At 41.6% G+C, this 25,290-nt stretch overlaps 1 protein-coding gene across 1 annotated transcript; it reads left to right on the top strand.

Moving 5' to 3' along the window:
* The first annotated feature begins 337 nt into the window (after positions 1 to 337).
* On the top strand, positions 338 to 24,253 carry POLB (DNA polymerase beta). Its single transcript, XM_053578308.1, has 14 exons — positions 338 to 565; positions 873 to 930; positions 4,434 to 4,500; positions 8,190 to 8,264; positions 8,893 to 8,951; positions 9,442 to 9,491; positions 11,926 to 11,977; positions 14,457 to 14,511; positions 14,609 to 14,681; positions 16,428 to 16,498; positions 17,751 to 17,837; positions 21,947 to 22,011; positions 22,334 to 22,473; positions 24,018 to 24,253. Exons 1-14 carry the CDS (start codon positions 505 to 507, stop codon positions 24,110 to 24,112), a joined length of 1,008 nt encoding a protein of 335 aa, XP_053434283.1. The 5' UTR covers positions 338 to 504; the 3' UTR covers positions 24,113 to 24,253.
* The last annotated feature ends 1,037 nt before the right edge of the window (positions 24,254 to 25,290 follow it).

Genomic DNA, 25,290 nt, shown 5'->3' with positions numbered 1-25,290 from the left:
GTTGTCTGTCCGCACATAGGCAACGCGCCATGCATTCAGAACCTGCTGAGCACAGATGTTTGCACAAGGGCAGTCCTCGATCGTCTACCCCCCACCCCGCCCCACCCTCTTACACATTATCCTCCTTTTAGGGAGAGGAGTCCACAGAAACACTGGGAAAACAGATGTAACCTCTTAAGTCGAGAATCCAGGTGTCCTATAGAAAGCCCATCTCTCTCTCCCTCCCCACCCGACACCCAAGCGCTCAAGCCGCGAAGCCCCGGATCCAGCCTCTACTATGGCCACGCCCCTCCTCCGACCCCGCCCTCCTCCGACTCCGCCCATTTGGTGACGTCATCACGCGCCGCTCACCGCGCCCCCTGTCAGAGGCGGCCATTGTTCAGCCGGTCGCGCCGGTCGCGCCGGGACTGTGTTGCCCCTGTTCGGGTCTCCAAATCCTGGCCCTCTTTAAAGCTGGGAGAGGGCCCCGTCTGATCACCGTGGGGTCTTTGGGTGCAGGCCACCATGAGCAAGCGGAAGGCGCCGCAGGAGACTCTCAACGGGGGAATCACCGACATGCTCACGGGTGAGCACCGCGCCCGGCCCCTGGGCTTTCTTCTCTTTTACTTCCGACCCATTCATTGCTTCCCTTCCTTTTCTCCCGCCCCAGACAGTCCCGTGGGTGGGGTGGGCCTCTTGCAGCGGCCAGTCAGTCGTAGGGATCTCGCTTCGGCTCCCGTGGTTGTCAGTTCTGCTGTGGGCACCTGGGTCATCACTTCGGGCTGTCTTCGGTCTCGCCTATGGAGATCTGCCATATTTCCCCTTCCAAGAAACTTGGTTCTCGTCTGTTTACTCGTTGTTCTTGTTCACTCGAGCTTCTTGTTGCCTTTCAGAACTCGCAAACTTTGAGAAGAATGTGAACCAGGCTATCCACAAGTACAATGCTTACAGGTGAGACAGCGCAGCCTTCTCTGGTAGCATGCGTTTGGGGATGCCCTGGTTCTTGTGGCAGCTTACAGAACTGAGGGTCCAGTGGATGCTGTTCCATCTGCAACAGAAGCAAAAGGCAAGAACCTAGAGTGGTACCGTATGCAATATTTCTGGAAGAATTTGAGCAGAGCTCTGTAGGATCAATTCAGGAATGTTCCCAGTTCCAATTGAAAATAGTTGTAGGTGGGTAGCTCAGTGAGTAGGGTGCCGGCCCCATATACCGAGGGTGGCGGGTTCAAACCCGACCCCAGGCAAACTGCAACAACAACAACAAAAATAGCTGGGCCAGTTGTGGCTGGCGCCTGTAATCCCGAATACTGGGGAGGCTGAGGCAAGAGAATCACCTAAGCCCAAGAACTGGAGGTTGCTGTGAACTGTGACAGCACAGCACTCTACCGAGGGCAACAAAGTGAGACTCTGTCTCTAAAAAAAAAAAAAGAAAAGAAAATAGTTGTAGTCTAACCTAATACATATTTTCCCCATCATCAAAGGTGAATTACTGAAAGTGCTGTGCAATTTTAAGCCATAATGAGAGACAGTGTTGAGGTCTGTACTGTGAAATAGATATGGTTCAAGGAATCACATTTTCCATCTGTTGGGCTGTAGCTATTCCTGACACCTTCATCCTCTCCTTGTCCATCTCACCAGAGGCTATTCATTATTCCTACCTAATTCTGTTCCTTATCCTGTAAATGTATCCAAGTCCCTCAGCTCTTAAAAACAGAAACAAAACAATCTTAACTTCCCTCTAGCTAGCATCTTATCTCTTTTCTCACTTCCTGAATAATCTGCATTTCTTGCCTGGACTTCTTTATCCCTAGTTATACTTTATCTGATTGAGTGTAATTTCCATCCTACTATTCCTCTGAAAATGTTCTTAACCTCCTCTCACTGGATTCTCAGTGGTGTTCACCGCCAGCTTACTCCATGAAAGTCCCTTGACTTCTGTGATGGCAATCTCTTCTGTTCATCTCTTCTATCTTCTTGATGTTGTACAGGTTGACATCCCTAATCAGAAAATCTGAAATGCTCCAAAATCCAAAAGTATTTGAGCACCAACATGTTGTCACAATGGAAAATTCCACATCTGACATCAGGTGACAAGTCGTCGTCAAAACTTTGTTTCATGCACGAAATTATTAAAGATATTGTATAGGGCGGCGCCTGTGGCTCAGCAGGTAGGGCGCCAGTCCCATATGCCGGAGGTGGTGGGTTCAAACTCAGCCCCGGCCAAATTAAAAAAAAAAAAAGATATTGTATAAAATTATCTTTAGGCTATGTGTATAAGGTATATATGAAAAGTAAATGAATTTTGTGTTTAGAATTGGATCCTGTCCCCAAGATACGTCATCAAGTATGTGCAAATATTCTAAGATCTGAAAAAAATCTAAAACACTTCTGGCCCCAAGCATTTTGCGTAAGGATGTTCAACCTGTATTTCCCAATAATCTGCCCTTGGCCCTATTTTCTCACTTTCATAGTATCCCTGGCAATCCTGCCATTTTCAACTTGGAATACCACTTAATGTCAGTGACCCCAAATATGTGTCTCACTTGAGTTTTTCTCCATATTTTTAGCTGTATAATTCCTTTATCCCAACTTAGCTTCCTTCTTCCTTTCCCATTCAGCGTAATTCCAAACCGATTATGCTCCCTCCTTTCTTTCCTTCCTATGACTTCCTATGTAAAGTAATTGTACTATTATCCACACACTTGATGATCTACAAATTATAGAGACATTCAATCATCCATTCTATTCAGTGTCGGTGGTCTTAAGAGAGGAGGTATTTAGTCTTAAGGCGCTCATCAGGGGACAAGTGAGAGGGAGAGTAACCTAGGCAAAGGAAACACGTGCCAAAGCATTGAGATATGAAGGGGTGTGTAACGTTTTCTAGAAGTCAGTAATTCAATTTGCATAAGTGATACGGTCAAGTAGGGAATGAGTCTGGAGAAGCAGGTGATGCCCTACCACCCTGCATACGCCTCTGTTCCTTCATGCTGTATGTTCTCTTGATGGTGCCCAAAATATCCTTTTGAAAATAGTTATCTGATCTTGTCATTTTGTTATATCAAATAATTAATTAAAATTCTTTACCTTGATAAAGCCCAAATACATCATGTCATACAAAAGATCTTTCATGATCTAATTCTTCCCTTTCAGACTTTGCCTCACAGTGCCAATTATCTGAACTGCTTGCCTTTCTTGAAAGAATTGCCTCCACAAATTGCCTTCAGCCCACTCCTTAGTTCATAAATATAGTAGCACCCCCATAGTTGACCAACTCCCTACCTTGACCATCTCCTTAAGTTGACCTAATTTTTGTAGAGTGGACACCCACACCATGTACATATAATACAGGGGCCTAGCTCCTTATGTTGACCACTTCTGTATGTGGACCAGTTTGTTACAGTCCCTTGGGTGGGCGACTCTAAATTACATTTAGCATTGAAATTATAGGTGGAATGCCATCAGTGAGCTCCTAGGGTGTACACAGTCATTACTGAGCTCAGTATATGTAGAGATGGGCAGGAATCACAGGTCGTTGCTTTATGTTGAACTGAAATGAGAAAATTAAAAAACAACTGATACAATGACATGGGGGAATGCAGTTTGAAACCATGAATTTTAAAATAGCCATCCATAAGCAGATTTGGTGCCACATAATTCAAATAGCATAGCACATTTTTAGGAGGAGGTTATGAACAGTTTCTGGAAACTAGATATTAAAAAAGGGGGCCCAGTGATGTTTTCTACTTATTCCCTCAAAATAGGAAAGGCTGCTGTTTCAGGCTCCTGAAACTCTCTAGTATTACATATACAGATAAAATCATATTATCCTCAAATATGAGGATTTTTAAGATACTTTTAATAAGTTAGGCTGGGTATGCCTATAATGCTAGGGCACTCTGGGAGGCCAAGGTGAGAGGATTGCTTGAGCTCAGGAATTCAAGACCAGACTGAGCAAGAATGAGAACCTGTCTCTACTAAAAATAGAAAAACCAGGGTGCGTCTGTGGCTCAAGGAGTAGGACACCAGCCCCACATACTGGAGGTGTTGGGTTCAAACCCAGCCCTGGCCAAAAACTGAAAATAAATAAATAAATAAATAAAAATAGAAAAACTAGCAAGATGTTGTGGCAGGTCCTTATAGTCCCAGGTACTCAGGAGGCTGAGTCAGGAGGATCACTTGAGTCCAGGAGTTTGAGGTTACTATGCGCTATGATGCCACAGTACTTTACCAGGGGTGACACAGTAAGACTCTATCTCAAAAAAAAAAAAAAAAAAAGGGTAGGGAATAGTTGGTGGTCTGTCAGTTCACCTGAGTTTTAAGTTTTATGTGGAGTTAGAAAACTAGTTACCTTTGTGGAAGTGTAAGGTGGCTATTTGCTTGCATGTATATTCCATTAAGAAAAGTTAAGGTCTTGCTGGATTTCTAATTGGTTTTCCTTTTTTCTTTCGTTGTAGAAAAGCAGCATCTGTTATAGCAAAGTACCCACACAAAATAAAGAGTGGAGCAGAAGCTAAGAAATTGGTAAGTTTAGTGAGCAAGTTGATTGAACAGAGTTCACATGGCTACAAATTTAGTGAGTTCCTATAAAGCTAAACTTACCTGTCTAAAGCGGCCTTAACCCACTTAGTCAGATTTTACTGGTCCTGATATTTTATTTTATTTTATTTTTGAGACAGAGTCTCACTATGTCGCCCTCGGTAGAGTGCTATGGTGTCACAGCTCACAGCTCACAGCAACCTCAAACTCTTGGGCTTAAGCGATTCTCTTGCCTCAGCCTCCCTAGTAGCTGGGACTGTGGGTGCCCACCACAACACCCGGCTACTTTTTTGGTTGCAGTTGTCATTGTTGTTTACCAGCCCCGGGCTGGGCTCGAACCTGCCAGCCTCCGTGTGTGTGGCTGGTGCCCTACCCACTGAGCTACAGGCGCTGAGCCTGCTCCTGATTTTTAAGAATAATATTAATGCTGTTTCAAGTGTACTTTTTAAAGCTCAAAATGCCTGTATTTGATTGTGGGTGGATTTCAATTTTTTCAAATATATGTAATTAGAATTTTCTTTTTTTCCATCCTCATATGTACGTGTACTCATTCTCACAGTGACTTTCCACCTGAGTGTTGGTGCTTAAGACGAATGTAGTGACCAAGTAATGCTAGCATGTCCGGTTGCCAGCTGTGGGAACCCACGTCAGCTAGTGAGAGCAGACCTTGTGATTAAGACCCTTTTATATATACGTGGTCGTAAGCTCGTGATTAAGCCCTTTTTATATGTTATCCTGGCATTTAGCCTTGCTCTCTATCCAGCCGTGTCCAGGAAGTTCCGTATACTAAATAGTATCAGTTTCTAGAGGGACATGTCTCTCGTAATTCGTAGTGGAAGTTGACTATCCCTTATCTGAAATGCCTGGGACCAGAGTGTTTTTGGATTTTAGGTTTTTGCAGATTTTGGAATATTTGTATTTGGTTAAGCATCCTTGATCCAAGAATCTGAAGTTCAAAATCCTTCAGTGAGCATTTCCTTTGAGTGTCGATTTCAGTCCTCAAAAAGTTTCAGATTTCAGACATTTCAGATTTTGGATTTTTGGGTTGGGGATACTCAGCTTGTAATAACACTAACAGTATCCTGGGGAGGTCTATTGTATTGATAGTCAGATTGCTGCCTCTCATCTGCATCTCACTAAATGACTCAAAGCTCCTCAAAATTAAGGACCATATCGTAGTCATCTTCTGCTGAAGATACCAAACTGCCCTGGCTTTTGATTAGTCATGATAGTGATCACACCTTCTCTTGTTCTTCACTTATTTATGTTTCGTAAAAGTCTTCTGGATTTAAGTATTCATATTTTATAACTTCTCATCAGAGCCTTGAGAGCATGAACCATAATTGTCCTTATATTTTCACCCCTCAAAGTCTTAACATTACCAGAAATCTTGTACATGTTACAGTTGAGTGGCAAATTATCCACATTAATGATGCTCCACACCCTAACTTTGAATCTGTTACTGGTGACCTGAGGTTGGGGTTTGGCTGTAGGAAGTTGACAGTGTTCATGAATTTGTTACTCAATGCATGTATGTAAGTTTTAAATTCTTTGTGGTGTAAACAGTTCCCAACACTGGTGTATCCTCCCCAAGTAGACCAGGTTAAGTCAGTCATAAGTACATTAGGCTTTAATTCTGAGTGTCTTGGTGAAACTGACCCACCATCAACCCGAGGAACCGCTCCTACCTCCGTTCTGTTCCCCTTTTATCAACAGGAACACTACTTCTTTTTTTATGTTTACTGCAAATAGCCTGCTCATGTATTATAAAAGAAGAATTGAAAAGCTGTGGTACATTCGCCCCAAATCTGAGCTTATGGTGTATCTCTAAAAAGAATATCCATAATTCCTTTTGCTTAAGATTGGACTTAATGCAAAAATCTCATCATTATTCCTTTTCATTCTAATTTTAAGAATCACAGACCTTGGGTGGCGCCTGTGGCTCAAAGGAGTAGGGTGCCGGCCCCACATGCCCGAGGTGGCAGGTTCAAATCCAGCCCCAGCCAAAAACTGCAAAAAAAAAATAATAATAATCGCAGACCTACTATCTAGCCCATTTGAGTGTTTCTCAATAATTCTAGATACCTGAAATTTCCAGGATGAATAATTTGCCTTTTAATGTTAGGTGTAGAAAACAGCATTTATAAGAGGGACTTTACCTAACAAATCCAATCATTAAAACCTAATTCTTCGTACCCTCAATGAATCCCAAACAATAAAAAAGAAATTAAAAAAAAAAAGGAAAACAGCCTGTGTCTAAATTGTAGCACTGTATCTGTAAAGGTAAAAGTAATCACCTTTCTCTTGTGTAGGAGATGAGAAGGCTGAGCAGTTTCCTTCTCTAATCTATCCAGCTTCCTGAATCTTCTCATTTCTGTCTGGGGATTGCTCTTTTCAGAACCTGAATATGCATTCAGCAGTTTGGGGACATTCATTCAATATCAGATAAATCAAGAATCTAGACGAGGAACTTAGGGCTAAGAGACCACAGGAAGTAATTGCCAGACATGTCGTTACGCTTATCGATGCATAGTGAGTGTTTAATTAAAAAGGACCCATGGGTGTTTAAGATGTTCAGCTTCACTGGTAATCAAAGTTGCAAATTAAAAAAGAATACTGTTCAGGGCCCATCAGGTTATCAAATATGTGCAGTGTGAATAAAGACATGAAGAAAGGGCGTCCACTCACTGCTGATGAAAGCTTTGACTGTGGCAGCCTTTCTGAAGGGTGGTTTGGCAGGATTTATATGTCCTTTGATCTAGCAATTCTACTTTGGGGAATTTGTTCTAAGGAAACCAACAGGGATATGTGTACATGGATCCATTAGTTCATCATTTTAATTATTTAAACTTAAGTTGTCACATGTGGCTGCTGTGCTGTGTTGGACCATTGGTGATTCTCAGAGCATAGGGCTTAGTCCAGCTGCCCTGGCTTCACTTGAGAACCTAGAAAAGCACATTCTTGACCCTGCTCCAGAGTAGCGGATGGGAAGCTCTGGGGTGAGACTTGGCCTTCTGTGGTCTAAGAAGGTCTCCAGGGGATCCTGTGTATGCAAAGGCTTGAGGACCTCTATTCTAAGGAAATTTATGACAGCGTTGGTATGCTGTCAAATAATTGGAAAGCATCTACATGCTCACCCATAGGGTATTTGTTAAGTAATTATTACACATTCATACAGTGATGTACTGTGCAGCCATTACCAGTCCCATGGTTGTATTTATTGATTGATAGAGAAATTTGTTCGTGATGTAATAAAAAAGCCTATATAAATGCACACACAATTCTGCTTTTATTTGTAATCAGAAAAGAAGGCAAGTGATACATCCCAGGTGTTAGGGGATGAGGGCACAGGAGATTTTGGTTTTCAGGATCGTGTGATTGACAAGGGGTTTTCATGTTCTTCTTTATGTGACTGCATTTTCTGATTGTTCTCCAAGAGTTAATTTTAAATAAAGGATTTCACAGTCATCTTATAGGCATTTCTCTTTTGTCAATCATTTAAGCATTTTGCCTCTGGGAGAATTTATTTTTTCTGGGGTTTAATTTTCTTTATCTTTTGTTTCAAACCTTATCATGTGATATTAATTTGTTATTCATTTCCCAGTTCTTCGTCTTTTAGTGATTTGGTAAGCATTATATTTATATCACTTTTATATTTTTAATTTTCCATGTAGCCTGGAGTAGGAACAAAAATTGCTGAAAAGATTGATGAGTTTTTAGCAACTGGAAAATTACGTAAACTGGAAAAGGTAAAGTTTTAACTTGTTTACTTCTTTGACTGTCATGTCTGCCTTTGTGGCGGCTGACATGGGTGTCACTGCAGGGTGACGGGTCCCACTCGCTGCTGAGACGTGTCACGGGCGTCACTGCAGGGTGACGGGTCCCACTCACTGCTGAGACGTAGAAGGAAAGCGGGGAGTGAGGTTGATGGCTTTATTTTTAAAAATGTGAATATTGTTCCTATAAAATGTTCACTTATTTTATGTAGCATTTAAATGACTTAGCATTAATGATAGTTAGCTTCTCGTTTTCAGTACTGTTCAGAAAAGAGATTATGAAAAATCATTCTATTTTAGAATTTCTCTGCTTAACCTTTCCCAGACATTTTTATGGTTTTATTTCACCCTAATGACAGGGATTGTATCACTTCTGGTCTTTTATGAATAGGAAAAATATGGAAAACTTAGAGATGGGACATTCTCAGCTGCTCTGTGATCCCTCTGATTACCTGGCTCATCCATGAGTACTTTTGTGGGTTAGCGAGGCAAGTGTGAATGGTTCTTCACATCCCTTGGTGGACTAGTGTATTTCCAGTAAGATCATTTAGGTCCTCAAAGCATTTCTAAATTATTGTTAGACTTTGTTTTTTCCTTAAAGATTCGGCAGGATGATACGAGTTCATCCATCAACTTCCTGACCCGGGTTACGGGCATTGGGTAAGAGCGGTTTTTTACACGGACACAGTAGTAGAGTGGTTTTCTCATGTCAGCCAAACTAAATTACATGCTGTTTCTCTTCAAAACTGTACCTTTCCACCTCTGCACCTTAACCTATGCAGTTCACCCATAGCTTACATATGTTTCTGAGGCCGGTTCTTCAGATGCTTTCCAGATGCTGTATTGGTAAAAGACCCTTACAAGGCGAATGTTAACCTCCTTCAAGAACCTTCCGCCCCCCGAATGTAAACAAGTGCAGACCTGCGTACAGCTAGGTGCTCAGACATCTTTCCCAAGTCCAAGTTCATGGTTGTCTTTCTAATGACTGAAGCTTCAATAATTTCTACTTTGGCTAAAATTGAACATTACCAAAGTAATCATGCAACATTTCAGCTTAATAGCAACTCTTTTTGTTTGAGGAGAAGAGGACATTGTTACAAGGATCCCAAGTTTCACCTGATACTGACATAGTGCTTTCCTGTCATTGCAGGCCATCTGCTGCGAGGAAGTTTGTAGATGAGGGCATTAAGACCCTGGAGGGTGAGTATCACCGTACGTCACTTACTCCAGGTTAAATACGGTCCTGGAAGACCATTAGTGTTCTAACAACCCTGAATTTAAAAAGCCTGTTTTTAATCCGTGGACACAAATGATAAAGTTTTCTTTTTAACTGTGCAATAAAGAGTAGTAGATACACGATATGATTTATATTATCATCCTAAAGATGTTTAGGTTTATAACTTAGTAAATCAAGAAGAGCAAGCAGTGAATTCTTGGTTTAAAGAGTGAAATGATTACCATGTTTAGATTTTTAGAAATTTAAATTACTTCTGTTTCTTGAATAATATTTTAGAAAAGTCTAAAACAAAGTCAGACTAACAGCTAAATTATATATAGAGAAAGATTCTGTAAGAGATTTGCAATACTTATTAAAGGCATTTTTGCTTTATGGGCCATGTGTGGTGGCTCCTACCTATAATGCTAGCACTCTGGGAGGCCAAGATGGGTGGATTGCCTGAGCTCACAGGTTCAAGATCAGCCTGAGCCAGAGCAAAACCTCATCTCTAAACAATAGCCAGGTGTTGTGGTGGGTGCCTGTGGTGCCAGCTACTAGGGAGGCTGAGGCAAAAATTGCTTGAACCCAAGAGTTTGAGGTTACTGTGAGCTGTGATGCTACAGCACTCTACCCAGAGTGACAAAGTGAGACTTTGTCTTGAAAAAAAGGCATTTTTACTATGATAAAAAAGTGATAAAAATAGCCTAAGTCAAATAATTATCCAACATTTTCCTTAAATCTAATATAACAATTCTTTATACTTTATCTCTTCATATTTTTCAAGGGCATGGGTGACATATGGATGGATTCATTAAAGTACATTGATGCTGTTTGGGAATTAGTATTTGTGGGCTCAAGTATTTGCACGCCTCTCAGATAGGTGAACAGGTTTTGGAGACTGTCCTGGGTTTGAATCCCACCTCTAGCACTATGTTAGAATGGGTGACCATAGTGCTTCAGCCATCTCCTACAAAATGGGTGTGTCTTCCTTGTTTGATTAAAGGTAATGCCGGACACAATGGCTCACACCTGTAATCCCAGCACTCTGGGAGGCCCAGGCGGGTGGATTGCCAGAGCTCAGGAGCTTGAGAGCAGCCTAGCAAGAGCAAAACTCCATCTCTACTAAAAATAGAAAAACTAGCTGGCCGTTATGGCAGGCACCTGTAGTCCCAGCTACTTAGGAGGCAGAGGCAAGAGGATCCCTTGAGCCCAGGACTTTGCTGTTGCTGTGAGCTATGTGGCACAGAGGGCCACAAAGAGAGATAGTGTCTTGGGGGGAAAAAACGGCAATAATGTGGGTAAAGCAGAGTGTTCATTACATGGTAAGTACTGCTTAAAAATGGTAACTGACTCTTATGAGGCATGATCAATGAGTTACCAGGTTAAGAACTGGTGTGAGTCACACAGCTGTGGAGTCAGCTCTACACATGCGTCTAAGACGGGTCTCTCCCTTTCTGGTCATCTGCCGTCTTTTAGCATATGAGCAAATGACTGGCGAAGGGGGTCAAGAACCTGGGTTTCTCAGACGCCTTGCTTGGTTGTGTCAAGGATCTTCTGTTCCGGTTTTTATATTGTTTTACAGTTCACAGATAGATAATAAAACTGTTGATATCTGTAACTACATATATCTAACAAACTTAGTATTTCCATTTCATTTTCAGTGTTCTGTGAGAACACAACTGTGGGAAATAGTAAGTGGTCCATGTATCCTAAAGATGCTTGTCTTTTTCCATTCTCTGTCCTCAGAGGGTATTAACATATTTGCGAATCTGAGCGTGATTATAGGCATTGCTCATGAAGCATACTTTTCTTGCTGTCCTTTATCGAGGCTCACTGCTGTCCTCGTGCTCAGCAGAACACCAAAATGTAACTAAGCCATTTTTAGACTCAAGACAGGATGTTGTGACAGGTTTTTTATTAAAAAATGAAAATTCAGTAATACCTTTCAACAGGATTTTTAGTACAATGCCTACACAAATTTGGTACTCAATACTAATTGAACGTAAGAGTGATTAAACAAATGAATAATATGAATGAACCCAATTAATCACAAAACAGTGGTTACTGCTGCTGCTATTAACAGTCAATTAAGCAATATTGGTTCTTCCAAGGCTGCTTTTTGCTACAGGCAGTAAAATTTGATATGAGCCTTTTATGTTTTATCTACTGTTTCATACAACTCTAATTGAAATTTTGACTCAAAAATAAAAAATGGTCATGAAATCAGTAAATTAGCCTTACTACAATGATTGAAGAGTCACTTTGATCTGATTCTTAACATCTGAAATGTTTTTCTCATTGTGTTTTCAACGTTACTTGAATGTATTTTTCCCTAGATAGTAACAAGGGTCATTGAGGTTAGCGTATTTTTTCAAAAAAAATGTTTTAATTAACCCTAAAACTTTGTCTTCTATACAGATCTCAGGAAAAATGAAGATAAATTGAATCATCATCAGCGAATTGGGCTGAAGTAAGATAGCAAATTTTTCTGACACTTGAGATGTAAAAGTCAAATATTTTAGAGATATTCTTTCATGAACTATAAAGACAACCACTTTCTATTCAGAAATGCCGCAGTTTGTTGTGGGCTCCTATGGAGTATATGCCTGTGTCCACACAAGGCCTTTGTTTTTGCTTTCTGGTTTGTTTACTTATTTTGAGGATTCCCCTCCTCCTCTTGACTGTAGCAGGGAACTTCCTCTTAAAATACGTAGTACTGGCTTGGCACCTGTGGCTCAAGCGGCTAAGGCGCCAGCCACATACATCTGAGCTGGTGGGTTCGAATCCAGCCCGGGGCCGCCAAACAACAATGACGGCTGCAACCAAAAAATAGCCGGGCGTTGTGGCAGGCACCTGTAGTCCCAGCTACTTGGGAGGCAGAGGCAGGAGACTAGCTTGTGCCCAGGAGTTGGAGGTTGCTGTGAGCTGTGACACCACAGCACTCTACCCAGGGTGACAGCTTGAGGCTCTGTCTCAAAAAAAAAAAAAAAAAATACTAGAACTGAGTGCATCAGACAGTCAGCGGGGTATTTATTTCACACCCACATGTGTGAAGCACTGTCCTAGGTCTGGGGCAAAGATTTAGATAGGTTCAGTGTAGCTTTTGAGGAATTTATAGTTGACCAGAGAAGATAGGACATGAGAAACTAAATTTAATAAAAGGAAAAACTGCCAGCTAAATAACAATAGAGGAATAACTAGTAGGCATATTTCTGTATCAGCATCAATAATTGTTTTGTGTGCCATGCTTGAACTCAGGAGTTCAAGACCAGTTTGAGCAAAAGCAACACCCCGTCTCCACTAAAAGGAGAAAAACTAGTTGGGCGTTTTGGTGGGTGCCTGTAGTCCCAGCTACTCGGGAGGCTGAGGCAAGAGGATCTCTTGAGCCCAGGAGTTGGAGGTTGCTGTGAGCTATGACACCACTGCCCTCAGGGTGACAGAGTGAGACGCAATCTCAAGACCTAATAATTATTATTTTTATTATTATTATTTTGTGTGCCAAATATAATCTGAGAATACCTTTTCTAACTGATCATTTATAATCATAGAACATAAGGGCTGTGTGTATCTACTTTGGTGTTATATAGTCTTACTGATGATTCGGTCCTAATTTTCCTGTTGATGCCTCATCATAATATTTAAAACTTACAGTATTATTCCAAAGTTTTGAGCCAGTAAGAGACCAAGATGATGTCATTCCCACTTTTCCTTGTATTTACATAGTAAATGGAGGCCTTCCAAAGAACCTGGTTGTTGTGAGAATTGGTTTTGAACAGATGTGTCGTCTTTCTTAGACATATGCTGAGACGTTATTTCATATTGAGATAACATTTTCATAACAGCGTTATTGATACATAATTCATAGATTATATGATTAAAATATTTGAAGTTACAATTCAATGACTTTTCATATGTTTGCAGAGTTGTACCACCCATCACTACAGTCAGTTTTAGGACATTTTTGTTATTTCAAAAAGAACCTTGTGCCCATTAGCAGCCATTCTGCGTTTCTCCCCAGTGCCACCCTCTGCCACACCATGTTCCACAACCCAGGCCGCCCCTCTGCTGCTTTCTGTCCCTACAGATGTGCCTGTTCCAGACATTTCCTATAAATGAAATCATGTAACACGTGGTCTTTATTTTTTATTAAGTCATATATGCATAGATCATGAATACATTTATGCCTTTGTGAGTTTTGTACAAATTGAAGTGCTTACGTCCTACTACTTAACATAGCTTTCACTTCATTTACTAATCACAGTGTTAAGACATTTGTATTCTATAACATGTGGTCTTTTGTGACTGTTTTTTGAAACAGAGTCTTATTATGTTGCCCTCGGTAGGGTGCCATGGTATCACAGCTCACAGCAACCTCAAACTCTTGGGCTCAAGCGATTCTCTTGCCTCAGCCTCCTGAGTAGTTGGCACCATAGGCATCTGCCACAATGCCTGGCCATTTTTTGGTTGCAGTTGTCATCATTGTTTTAGCAGGCCCCGGCCGGGTTCAAACCTGCCACCTTCTGTGTATGTGTCTGGCGCCCTACTCACTGAGCTATGGGCGCCGAACTGGATAATATTATATATTTTAATATATGATAATTTTGTAGTATTTAAGAGCAATAAACTATGACCACTCGACTTGCCCGTGGAGAGTAGTCTGCTTTGAAATCGTGTACAAACTGAAACATGGTATACTTATTTACTCTTGTTATGTGAATGTGAAGCTTACTTGCCACTGAGTGTAGGTGGAGTCAGTGGAATTCTACAAGAGGTGACACTGAAGGACTTCAGTCCTGTCAAGGAATGAACCTCCCCCCACTCAAATAACTCTAGCCTTGATTTGTGAGAATGATCTGCGGGTATGAGGATGCCTCTTAAGATAAGCAATTTAATTCTTAAGGACATTTGAATCTTACAGAATCTTTTGTTTATTTATTCTGTCTTTACAGGTATTTTGAAGACTTTGAGAAAAGAATCCCTCGTGAAGAGATGTTACAAATGCAAGTAAGAGTGTGCTGAAATGTGTTCTCTGATCAGACTTGAGAATGTCACCTGGCGGGAAGCCATTTTTGGAATACTGACTTAATTTTTCTTCTATTAGGATATTGTACTAAATGAAGTTAAAAAAGTGGATTCTGAATACATTGCTACGGTCTGTGGCAGTTTCAGAAGAGGTAACCTACTGGAGATTTTTCCGTATCAGTATATAGAGAGCTTATTCCTTTTTATAGCTGCAGAACCTTTAAATGTGTGGATGCACCGTAATTAATGGAACCTTAACTTGTTTCTCTTTTTTGCTCATTTTTGTTCCTTTTTGTTTTTTTAAATAGAGTAAAATATTTTTGGTAGTGTGTGGGTAGTGAAAGACGTCCATTTTTTAGGAGAAAGAAATGAGAGGAAAGCCGGGTGCAGTGGCTCATGCTTAAATCCCAGCACTGTGGGAGGTCAAGGTGGGAGGATTGCTTGAGTTCAGGAGTTCAAGACCAGCCTGAGCAAGAGCAAGACTCTGTCTCCACTAAAAATAGGAAAAACTAGCTGGGCATTGTAGTGGGCGCCTATAGTCCCAGCTGCTTGGGAGACTGAGGAAAGAGGATTGATCCCTTGAGCCCAAGAGTTTGAGGTTGCTGTGAGCTGTGACGTCACGGCACTCTACTCAGGGTGACAGAGTGAGACTTTGTCTCAAAAAAAAAAAATTAAAAAATAAAAGAAAGGAACTGAGAAGAAAAAGAAAGACAGTAGAATTGTCTTTATTACAATAGCTCCCGTGGATGTACTGGGATGGATGAACTTTCAGTACTGTTTTCTTCATATTTAAATATCTGGGTAATGATTCTTGGTGTAGAGGATAAGGATACAAAGACACCGCAAAATCTTTAGTCACCAGACGTATGTTTTGCCTCTAAAGTATTTATCAAAATGGGAAGGGGAGACAGATGGAATTACTTTGAGCTAGCTGAGTACCAGGTACTATAGCCGAGGCTTCTGAGTTCTTACCTAGTTGCACAGTAGCTTATGTAAGCTACTGAAGCTTATGAAGTAGTTTTTAGTGGTTTATAGACAAGAAAGCTAAAGTCTAGAGGAATGTGGAGTCAGCCCTTATTTGCAATACTGAAAAAAAAGGCAGTTAAAGTGAAAAGTAATCCAAGTGGAAACAGAATTTCATGGAATATAATGAAAGAAATGTTTAAAGAACTGAATATTTAATAACTTGCCAGAAACTATGTGGTTGTAAGTCATTATAAAGTGCTGTGTTGTTATTCATGATACTATAATAGTAATTTTTATTACAATTTATTAAATAATTTCAGTCTTAAGAATTAAAATGAATTTTCTGACTAACCTGTATAGAGTTTAGAGTATACTGTTTAATTTGAGATACAGAGTTGTTCTCATAGGTGAATTTTAAAGCTATTTTTAAATTTTTTTTTTTTTTTGTAGAGACAAGATTATTGAATAGTATTTAGGTGCATTTCAATGCAAAAAACTAACCAGTTGTATACAATATATTTCTAATGCCAATTACTGTTGTTACTCCAGATTCTGCACCAATATACCTGAATAGTTGGTGGGAAAATCGAACTCTCTAACTGATTCTATGTGTGAAGCTCAGTGACACAGGGAGTTAGGGCACAGGAAGGAAGGCTCCCATTTGAGTTAGGGTAGAGGAAGGAAGGCTCCCATGTGAGTTAGGATACAGGAAGGAAGGCTCCTGTATGAGTTAGGGTAGAGGAAGGAAGGCTTCCGTTGTTGTGTGAGTTAGGGTAGAGGAAGGAAGGCTCCTGTATGAGTTAGGGTAGAGGAAGGAAGGTTCCTAGATGAGTTAGGGTAGAGGAAGGAAGGCTACTGTGTGTGCCATCAGCACGGCCCTGTCGGTCGTAGCCACTTTCATGGAGAATTCCACCCGGATTCTTCCGTTACAGGTGCAGAGTCCAGTGGTGACATGGATGTTCTCCTGACCCATCCGAGCTTTACTTCAGAATCACCTAAGCAGGTATTTCAGAATTATAATCAAATGTGATCAGTCTTATATAGCAGTTAATATCATCTTCTAAATGATAGTTGGATATGTCCAGAATAAGTTGTGTTTTAATCTTTCTGAAAAGTCAGCTAAAGTATTTTGTACCAACTAAGTTCTGTGAAAGGCAGAGTTAAGACACTGAAAGGGATATACCTTGTTTTTCCTTGGGGTATTGGGAGAACAATATAACATTTGAAAGAGATGAAATTTAATAAAACATTTTCAGAATTATTTACTGTCTATCATAGCTATTCTAGAAATATTCAGCTTACTATTCAGGTTTTCATTAAATATTTTTCTATTAAAAAATAAAGTATCAAGAGACCTTCCTCTGTTAGAAAACCCATGAAGTGTATTGGATTTTGGAATATCTGCCTTTAAAGCAGATATTTTATTTGATGAAACAGATAAACACACATGATGTTTGTTTTAGGGTATCATGTTATTGATGAAAGCAGAGGTTTTTAAAAATAAGTTTTGTTTGATAAGATGATAAATTTTCTGTTAGAAGGAAAAGGAACTTAGAACATTAAAAAGAATAGGGATTTCTCCATAAATAATCAGAAAACTCGTCTTAAAATGTTTTCTTAGCGATGGGTATGATGGCTCGTGCCCATAATCTTGGCACTGCGTTTTAGGAGGCCCAGGTGAGAAGATCACTTAAATTCAAGACCAGCCTAGGCAACATAGTAAGACCCTATCTCTGAACAACAACAAAAAATTACAAATTAGCCAGGTGTGGCTTGGCGCCTGTAGTACAGTGGTTACGGCGCCAGCCACATGCACCGAGGCTGGCAGGTTCGAGCCTGGCCTGAGCCAGCTAAACAACGACAACTGCAACAAGAAAATAGCCAGGTGTTGTGGCGGACGCCTGTAGTGCCAGCTACTTGGGAGGCTAAGACAAAAACATCACTTACGCCCAAGAGTTTAAGGTTGCTGTGAGCTGTGACGCCGCAGCACTCTACCGAGGGTGACATACTGAGACTGTCTCAAAAAAATAAAAAATTAGCCAGGTGTGATGGTACATGCCTGTAGTCCTAGCTACATGGGAAACTGAGGCAGGAAGATCACTTGAGCCCAGGAGTTTGAGGCTGCAGTGAAGTATGATTGTACCACTGCACTCCCACCTGATCAATGTAGCAAGGTCCCATCTTTAAAAAAAAATGTTTTCTTGCTGCAACAGAGTAATTGCTCTTTTTCTCCTTCCTGGATTATGATTCTGCAGCCAAAGCTGTTGCATCGTGTTGTGGAGCAGTTACAGAAGGTCCTTTTTATCACAGACACCCTGTCAAAGGGAGAAACAAAGTTCATGGTAAGTGCTCATTTGATTTGTTCAGCACATCTGAAAAGAGCCCTGGAGACTGTCCAGTAGCCATTCTGGGTGGGTGACTTCATCGTAGCTTTGTATTACAGCAAGTAGGATAGCCATGAGACATCAGAGAAAAATAATTAGCAGGACACGCGATTCTCATAGCTGCTCTCAGAATATTTTAGTAAAGAATTTTCCTTTAAATTCCCCTTATAAAGTAATTGATGGTATCAGAGTAATTAGTCATAATCTGCTTTTTATTTATTTATTCGTTTTTAAACTTCAGATTAATGTGAGGATGCAAACAACTAGAGTCCCTCTTGTAGTTGTGTCCCACACCCATGAGGTGTGCCACAATCTGCTTTTTAAGAGTACTAGTAATGATTGGGAGGCCAAGATGGAAAGATTACTTGAGGATAGCAGTTCAAGACCAGTCTGAGCACGAGCAAGACCCAGTCTCTGCTAAAAATAGAAAAATTAGCTGGGCGTGGTAACACTGATAGTCTCAGCTACTTGGGAGGCTGAGGCAGGAGGATCACTTGAGCCCAGGATTTGGAGGTTGCAGTGAGCTGCGATGAAGCCACTGTCCCCACCACCACACACAAAATAAATGACTTTGACACACTGTAAGTTTTTCTCTAAAACAGCAAGCAGTTCTCGTATTCTCTGACTCAGAATTTTTCAATAAGTGATGTTAGAATGGATTGAAGAGTCGTAATCTGTGACAATCCCAAAAAAAGAAAAGGAATGAAGGCATGTGTAAAAGCATGCAGGGGAAGGAATGTGTCACATGGAGGGAGCCAGGAAGGTGACAGAGGGACACATGTGCAGAGAGACCCCTCAGGAGGAGCTGTCAGCTGGCAGGCTTCCTCGGGAGTTAGTGCTCAGAGATCCAGGGTGGGTGGCAAGTGGATCACGGACAGAGTGGTAATGGGCCATGTGTGAAAATCACAGGAAGGCAAATAGAAATCCAGAATCGGGATGCGTATTCCTTCCTTACGCTTACCTTTGTTCCCGGCACTCAAATAGGTCACTTGCATCCTCTATGTCCCGTTTTTCCCAGGTTATATGACTGAGACGAGTGAGACTGTGCTTTTGGAGAGTAGACTTGGTAAAATTAGTAAGTGCCTATGCACATACAAGTATGATTTGATAGGAGTTTTAGCTAAAAATAGAAGGTGGTTGACCAAGGTGATTAAAGTATCATGCCATTGTGCCTGGATATGGTGGCATGCCTGTAATTCCAGCACTCTGGGAGGCCGAGGAGGGTGGATTGCTTGAGCTCAGGAGTTTGAGACCAGCCTGAGCAAGAGTGAGACCCTGTCTCTCTACTAAAAATAGAAAAATTAGCCGGGTGTTGTGGCGGGTGCCTGTAGTCTCAGCTACTTGGGAGGCCTGGACATAGTCTGGGGATCCCTCCAGCCTGAATCTCTTCCTGCAGCAATCATCTCTGTGAAAGTCACTGGAACTTCGTACTCTAAAATATGCCACCTATCTTCAGGGTTAGCGCCAGGAAGGTGTTCCTGCAGGACACTGGCGGGAGCATCTCTAACAGTCCTCACAGTGTTTCACAGTGTTCAGAGAGCGATCCGGAAGGAAAACCAGCAGTAGCTATGGAGATCCAGCTTGCAGAGTGCAAGGAAAATCTTAAGCTGGTGGGCTGGGTGTAACCTGGAAAGGAGAGGCAGGCAGCCGAGTATTTGTGAACACAGGAGGTGCCGAAGTGGCAGGGCCAGGTTGTCCTAGTAGCAGCTGTTCAGTCAAAGAAAGAAAAGCCCTTTGCCAAGGAAGTGTGGGCCACTGACTCCCAGTGCCGCTGGAGGCAGGGCTGTGCAGGCAGACCTGGCCGTGCCTGCTCTGTGTGAAGGGCTGAGGCCATTCACTGTCCTGGCACAGAGCTGGCCTTAGAGCAAACTGCCCTCCCTCGCCTTTGCCATCTCTCGGTCATGTACCTGGCAGACATCACAGTATTGCCAGAAAGGAAATCCCCTGGCCTGTTTTCAAAAGAGAACAAGTTAAAGAGTAAGAAAAACAAGTGTTATTTGTTTTTGAAGTACAGGGGACTCCAGTGACAGTGAGAGCAAGAAACCTTTATCTTGTGACCTAGGAATCCATCTCAGTGGGTGGTTTGTGATAAAGTTTGGGCTTCACACATGTGGTTCATAGTTCTTGAAATTTTAAAAATGTCACATTTGAGCCTCCTGTTTGGCATTTATAATCAGTATTTTATTCATTAGGAAGAGAAGCACTCCAGGTCAATTTGTGAATCAGTTTATTTTGGAGATAACGAGGTGATGTGTATGTTGCAAAGGAAGGGTGTGTGTTGGTCTCTGCATTGTAGAAGAACAGATTTGGGTCTTATTCTGTGGCATTAGGCAAGTCGATTTACTTCAATAAGGCCTTAATTTTCTTTTCATAAAATGATGTTTGCCGTATGTCAGAGGACTATTATTCAGGTCAAATTAAATATACTTAAGAACACTGACGAGTTTGTGCTGATATTTGATGTGCAAACAAGAGTTAATACAACTTCAGAGATCTTGATTCTTGTGAGGCTTATACAGAGAGTGCTGCCCAAACCTAAGGACCATTTGTTTGGAAATAGGTCAGAAAGGAAAATGGCCTGGTAAGGATCAGCTGGGCAATGAAAGAGGGGACAGAAAGCAGGAGAGGGTGGTGGTGTGAAGCGGACGGGGTGGAGAGTGAGCACCCACGGGTTGAGAGGGTGTATTCAGTCATCCAGGCGCTGCCCCAGGAGCCTGGGTCGTGTCAGCTCAGTAGAACTGATGCTGAGTGCTGTGAAAAAGCACTGACGTAATTATGTGGTGTATTAGGCTGAGATGGTGGGTACTGTTTAAACAGGGGAGCGCAGTGTATGGGAGTGGGGATGGGAGTGTGGGATGGCCAGGGGCAGCCTCCCTGAGAAAATGTGACCTAGGGAAAGACCTGAGTTGAAGGAATCAGCCAAGCAGATATCTGAAAAGGGATGACCAGGCTGGAGGCAACGTAAGGGCTTGAACATTAGCAGAGATAGCTAAGATCTCTAAGTTTCTGGGAAGAAACTGGCTGCAAACTAAATTCTACTTAAAAAGTAGAATAAACCATTCCTATTCCATATCCACGTGATTTCAAAGCCTCCTGTTGCTATAACCACTGACCAGTGTTAAAGGTATGCCTATCCATGTGTTTTTCAAGTTATCTTCAAAACATGAATTCCTTTAAGCTGATAGTAATCAGAACTTAGGAAAGCCAGGGTTATTCCAGGTACCTTTGAAAATCATGGTCTTTAGCTAATTGAGCTGTTCTTCCTGTGAATACAATAACATTTGGAAGAAAAACCAGCTTCCTCTGCATTTAACTATTACTTGTATATATGATGAGTGCCATTTAAATTTTAGTATTTTGTGTACGTTTGGCCTTGGGTGATTTTCTGTGAAATACCTACAGTAAGAATTTAAGGAACAATAGAAGATCCCGTGGCTACTCTGGGGAAATGAAAGAGGTTTTATCTCAGACACCCAGCATGAAGCTACCTAACCAAAGTGCCAAACAAAACTAATCCACTCGGTCAAAAAGAATTCACAGTAATACAGAGAAATTCTTTCACATTAGCACTCCAGAAAAAGTGCAGGAAATAAAGTTAGCCTTGAGGAAAGGAACAAAGCCATTAGCTGAAATCCTATTACTGAAGTGACAAATGGGGAGACGGTTGCTGTGGCATCCAGACACCACATCCGCAAGCGAAGGTGGAAGTCGTTTCTGACCCACCTGAAGGTGGAGGTTGGTGCTTGTTAATGACTAAGACGATAGGGTTTATATTTTGAAGGTAGATCCACAGGAACAACTAAAGAAAATATCTATCTTAAATGATTTAAATGTTTCTGTTTTGTTGAGTGAGAAAGCATGGCTTTTAGTGACACATATATTAAGGTGGCTACTCTTTAGGACCAGAAGCCTCTTAGAATATGGCATTTGGTACTTTTTATTGAGACATAGTCTCACTCTGAAATTAAAAAGAAAAAAGCAAATATAGCCTCATGTTTAACATTTTATTAAAATTAAGACTTAACTTTAAAAACATGTTTAAGCATTCTTTAAAATATCCATTTTAGGGTGTTTGCCAGCTCCCCAGTGACAGTGCTGAGAGAGAGTATCCACACAGGAGGATTGATATCAGGTACTATTCAGACTTCGTCGCTGACCCCCAACGTCCTGTCTCGTCCCTTTCTCCCTTTCCTGGGTGGATCTTGCATGTGGCATTAATGTCTAGAACCCCTTTAATTTTGAAGGGCCATGTGTTCTTATAAAATATAGTGTTCAACTTGAAAATGTGTAAAGAATACTGATTATCTCCAGCTGCTAATTTATCTTCCCCGGATTTGCATCTGGTCATGAAGCCTTCCACAACTCAAAAGCAGCTTCTGTCCTGGGGAGAGTCTGGAGTCCTATATTTTCTAAATTTGTAATGTGTAGCAAAAATTTACTGTTCGTTCTTTTAGGCTGATACCCAAAGATCAGTATTACTGTGGTGTTCTCTATTTTACTGGAAGTGATATTTTCAATAAGAACATGAGAGCTCATGCCCTAGAAAAAGGCTTCACCATCAATGAATATACCATCCGTCCTCTGGGGGTCACTGGTGAGTACTCACGTCTGCACTGGAGATAATCCCTGTCATCTGGAGAGAAAGTTATTGTCAAAGACATTTGGCTTAGCACGTTTCCTTCCTAAACCGTCTAGTCACTGTGCCTGTTAGTGCAGTTTCTTTGTAACACAGTCCCCTGGGCGACAAGAAGGGCTTTAATCTGTAAGGTGTTCCCAGGCCCTCAACTAAAGGCCATAAAAGGTTTTTTAGAAATGTATCTCTGGGGCAGCGCCTGTGGCTCAGTTGGTAAGGCGCCTGCCCCATATACCGAGGGTGACGGGTTCAAACCCGGCCCCGAAAAAAAAAAAAAAAAAAAAGAAATGTATCTCTGAGGGCGTCTCCTGTGGCTCAGTGAGTAGGGCGCCGGCCCCATATACCAAGGGTGGCGGGTTCAAACCCAGCCCCGGCCAAAAACTGCAACAAAAAAATAGCTGGGCGTTGTGGTGGGCGCCTGTAGTCCCAGCTGCTTGGGAGGCTGAGGCAAGAGAATCACATAAGCCCAAGAGTTAGAGGTTGCTGTGAGCCATGTGTCGTGTCGCCACGGCACTCTACCCAAGGGCAGTACAGTGAGACTCTGTCTCTACAAAAAAAAAAAAAAAGAAATGTATCTCTGAGAAAAACAAACAAAAAAATAAATAAAAATGTATCTCTGAGACTTCTGAAGAAATCAGGTATCATTGCTGTTAGTGCCACGCAAAATTGGACAGCTTTGGCTGCACACATTTTAAGTTTAAACAGTAAGGATTGTTTAATCTATGTTCTATGGATCACAACATAGTCTGCGGTTTTGTCATTTTTCCCTAAAAGTATAAAATAAGGCTTTCATCCTGGTAGAAGGGGCAGTGCTGCTCACATTTTGGTGCATGTACAGAACACTTAGAGGACCTCATTAAATTCAGATTCCAATTCCATGGGCTCGAGATTTCTGCATTTCTTTTTTTTTTTTTTAATAGAGACAGAGTTTCACTTTATTGCCTTTGGTAGAGTGCCGTGGCGTCACACAGCTCACAGCAACCTCCAACTCCTGGGCTTAGGCAATTCTCCTGCCTCAGCCTCCCGAGTAGCTGGGACTACAGGCAACCGCCACAACGCCCGGCTATTTTTTTGTTGCAGTTTGGCTGGGGCCGGGTTTGAACCCGCCACCCCCGGCATATGGGGCCGGCACCCTGCTCACTGAGCTACAGGCACCGCCCGATTTCTGCATTTCTTCTAGTAAGCCTTCAAGTAATGCCAATGCTGCTGGTGCAAGCCCTGCATTTTGAGCTGTGAAGGAACTAACTGGAGTATTTTATGTAATACATGTTGGCCACAACAGAGATCCAACAGAAAGGAAAATGATAAGTTCAGGCCCCTTTAATGTCCCTAGTTGGGTAGCACTGGTAACGTAAGTGACAAAGCCCCAGCACACGCTCTTGTGAGAGTGGAGGTGACGTGGCCTTCATTTTCTTCTGCAGGTGAGTCCCACTCAACTTTCAGTCCTGAACTCTAAATTCTAGACTGGTTCTTAAAATAAGTTTCTTTTCTCTCTGTACTTACAGGAGTTGCTGGAGAGCCCCTGCCCGTGGACAGTGAGAGAGACATCTTTGAATACATCCAGTGGAAGTACCGAGAGCCCAAGGATCGAAGCGAATGAGGCTGCCGCCCTCCCACACTGCCCACTAGAAATCTTAATTTATTTCTTAACCTTTGCTATGTAAGGGTCTTTGGTGTTTTTAAATGATTGTTTCTTCTTCATGCTTTAACTTCCATTGTAGTCAATAAAACCTCTTGTACTGTGTTACTGGATGATGTTCTTATTTTCTTAGCATATATGTTTAGTTTAAATTTACATATTGCATTCATGATCACACTTTGCCGTGGGTTTAGTGGAGAACAGAGAGAGGAGAGGATGGTCCATCTACAGAGGGAAACTTTATTCTGCTCTGTGCTGTAAACCACATCACCCTCCTAACTTACCCCCTATTTACTGATTATAAACTAGTCAGTTAAGGTATACCCTCTGCAAGATGAAACTAGAGACCTTTAGAAATTAAATTTTTTTTTTTTTTTTTGAGACGGAGTCTCACTATGTTATCCTCGGTAGACGGCATCACAGCTCACAGCAACCTCAAACTCTTGGGCTTAAGCAATTCTCTTGCCTTAGCCTCCCAAGTAGCTGGGATTACAGGCACTTGCCACAACGCCTGGCTATTTTGGTTGTTGTAGTTGTCATTGTTTAGCAGGCAGGCCCAAGCCAGTTCCAAACCATCAGCCCTGGTGTATGTGGCTGGCGCCCTAACCACAGAACTACAGGCGCTGAGCTGAGAAATTTAATTTTTTTGATGGGTCCTGTTTGATTTTGTAATATATATTTATAACAAATAGAAGAACAGATGTATGCTTAACTGAAATCTATAGCACTTGGTTATACTCTATTAGAAAGAGCTGTCCTAAGCAAATACACCTGTAATGTGCAAAATATGGTCTTTTATTTAAATGCCAAACAAATATTTAATTTTTTTGCCTGAGTTTTCCTCCAAGCTAACTTACAGGTAAAAATGGTCCAAATACATAAGTAAAAATATTCCTTGAAAGACTATAAAAATAAATAAATATAAAGTGTAAAAATTATCATAAGCTATTGAAAACAAAGTATGGGCTCAGCGCCTATAGCTCAGCAGCTAGGGCACCAGCCACATACACTGGAACTGGCAGGTTCAAACCCAGCCCGGGCCCTCCAAACAACAATGACAACTACAACAAAAAAATAGCCAGGCGTTGTGGTGGGCACCTATAGTCCCAGCTACTCGGGAGGCTGAGGCAGGAGAATTG

The sequence above is a fragment of the Nycticebus coucang genome, chromosome 24 (genome assembly GCF_027406575.1).
Source record: "Nycticebus coucang isolate mNycCou1 chromosome 24, mNycCou1.pri, whole genome shotgun sequence".
Classification (NCBI taxonomy): Eukaryota; Metazoa; Chordata; class Mammalia; order Primates; family Lorisidae; genus Nycticebus; species Nycticebus coucang.
Note: the sequence above shows the minus strand (reverse complement) of the source record. Positions and strands in the feature narration are given on the sequence as shown.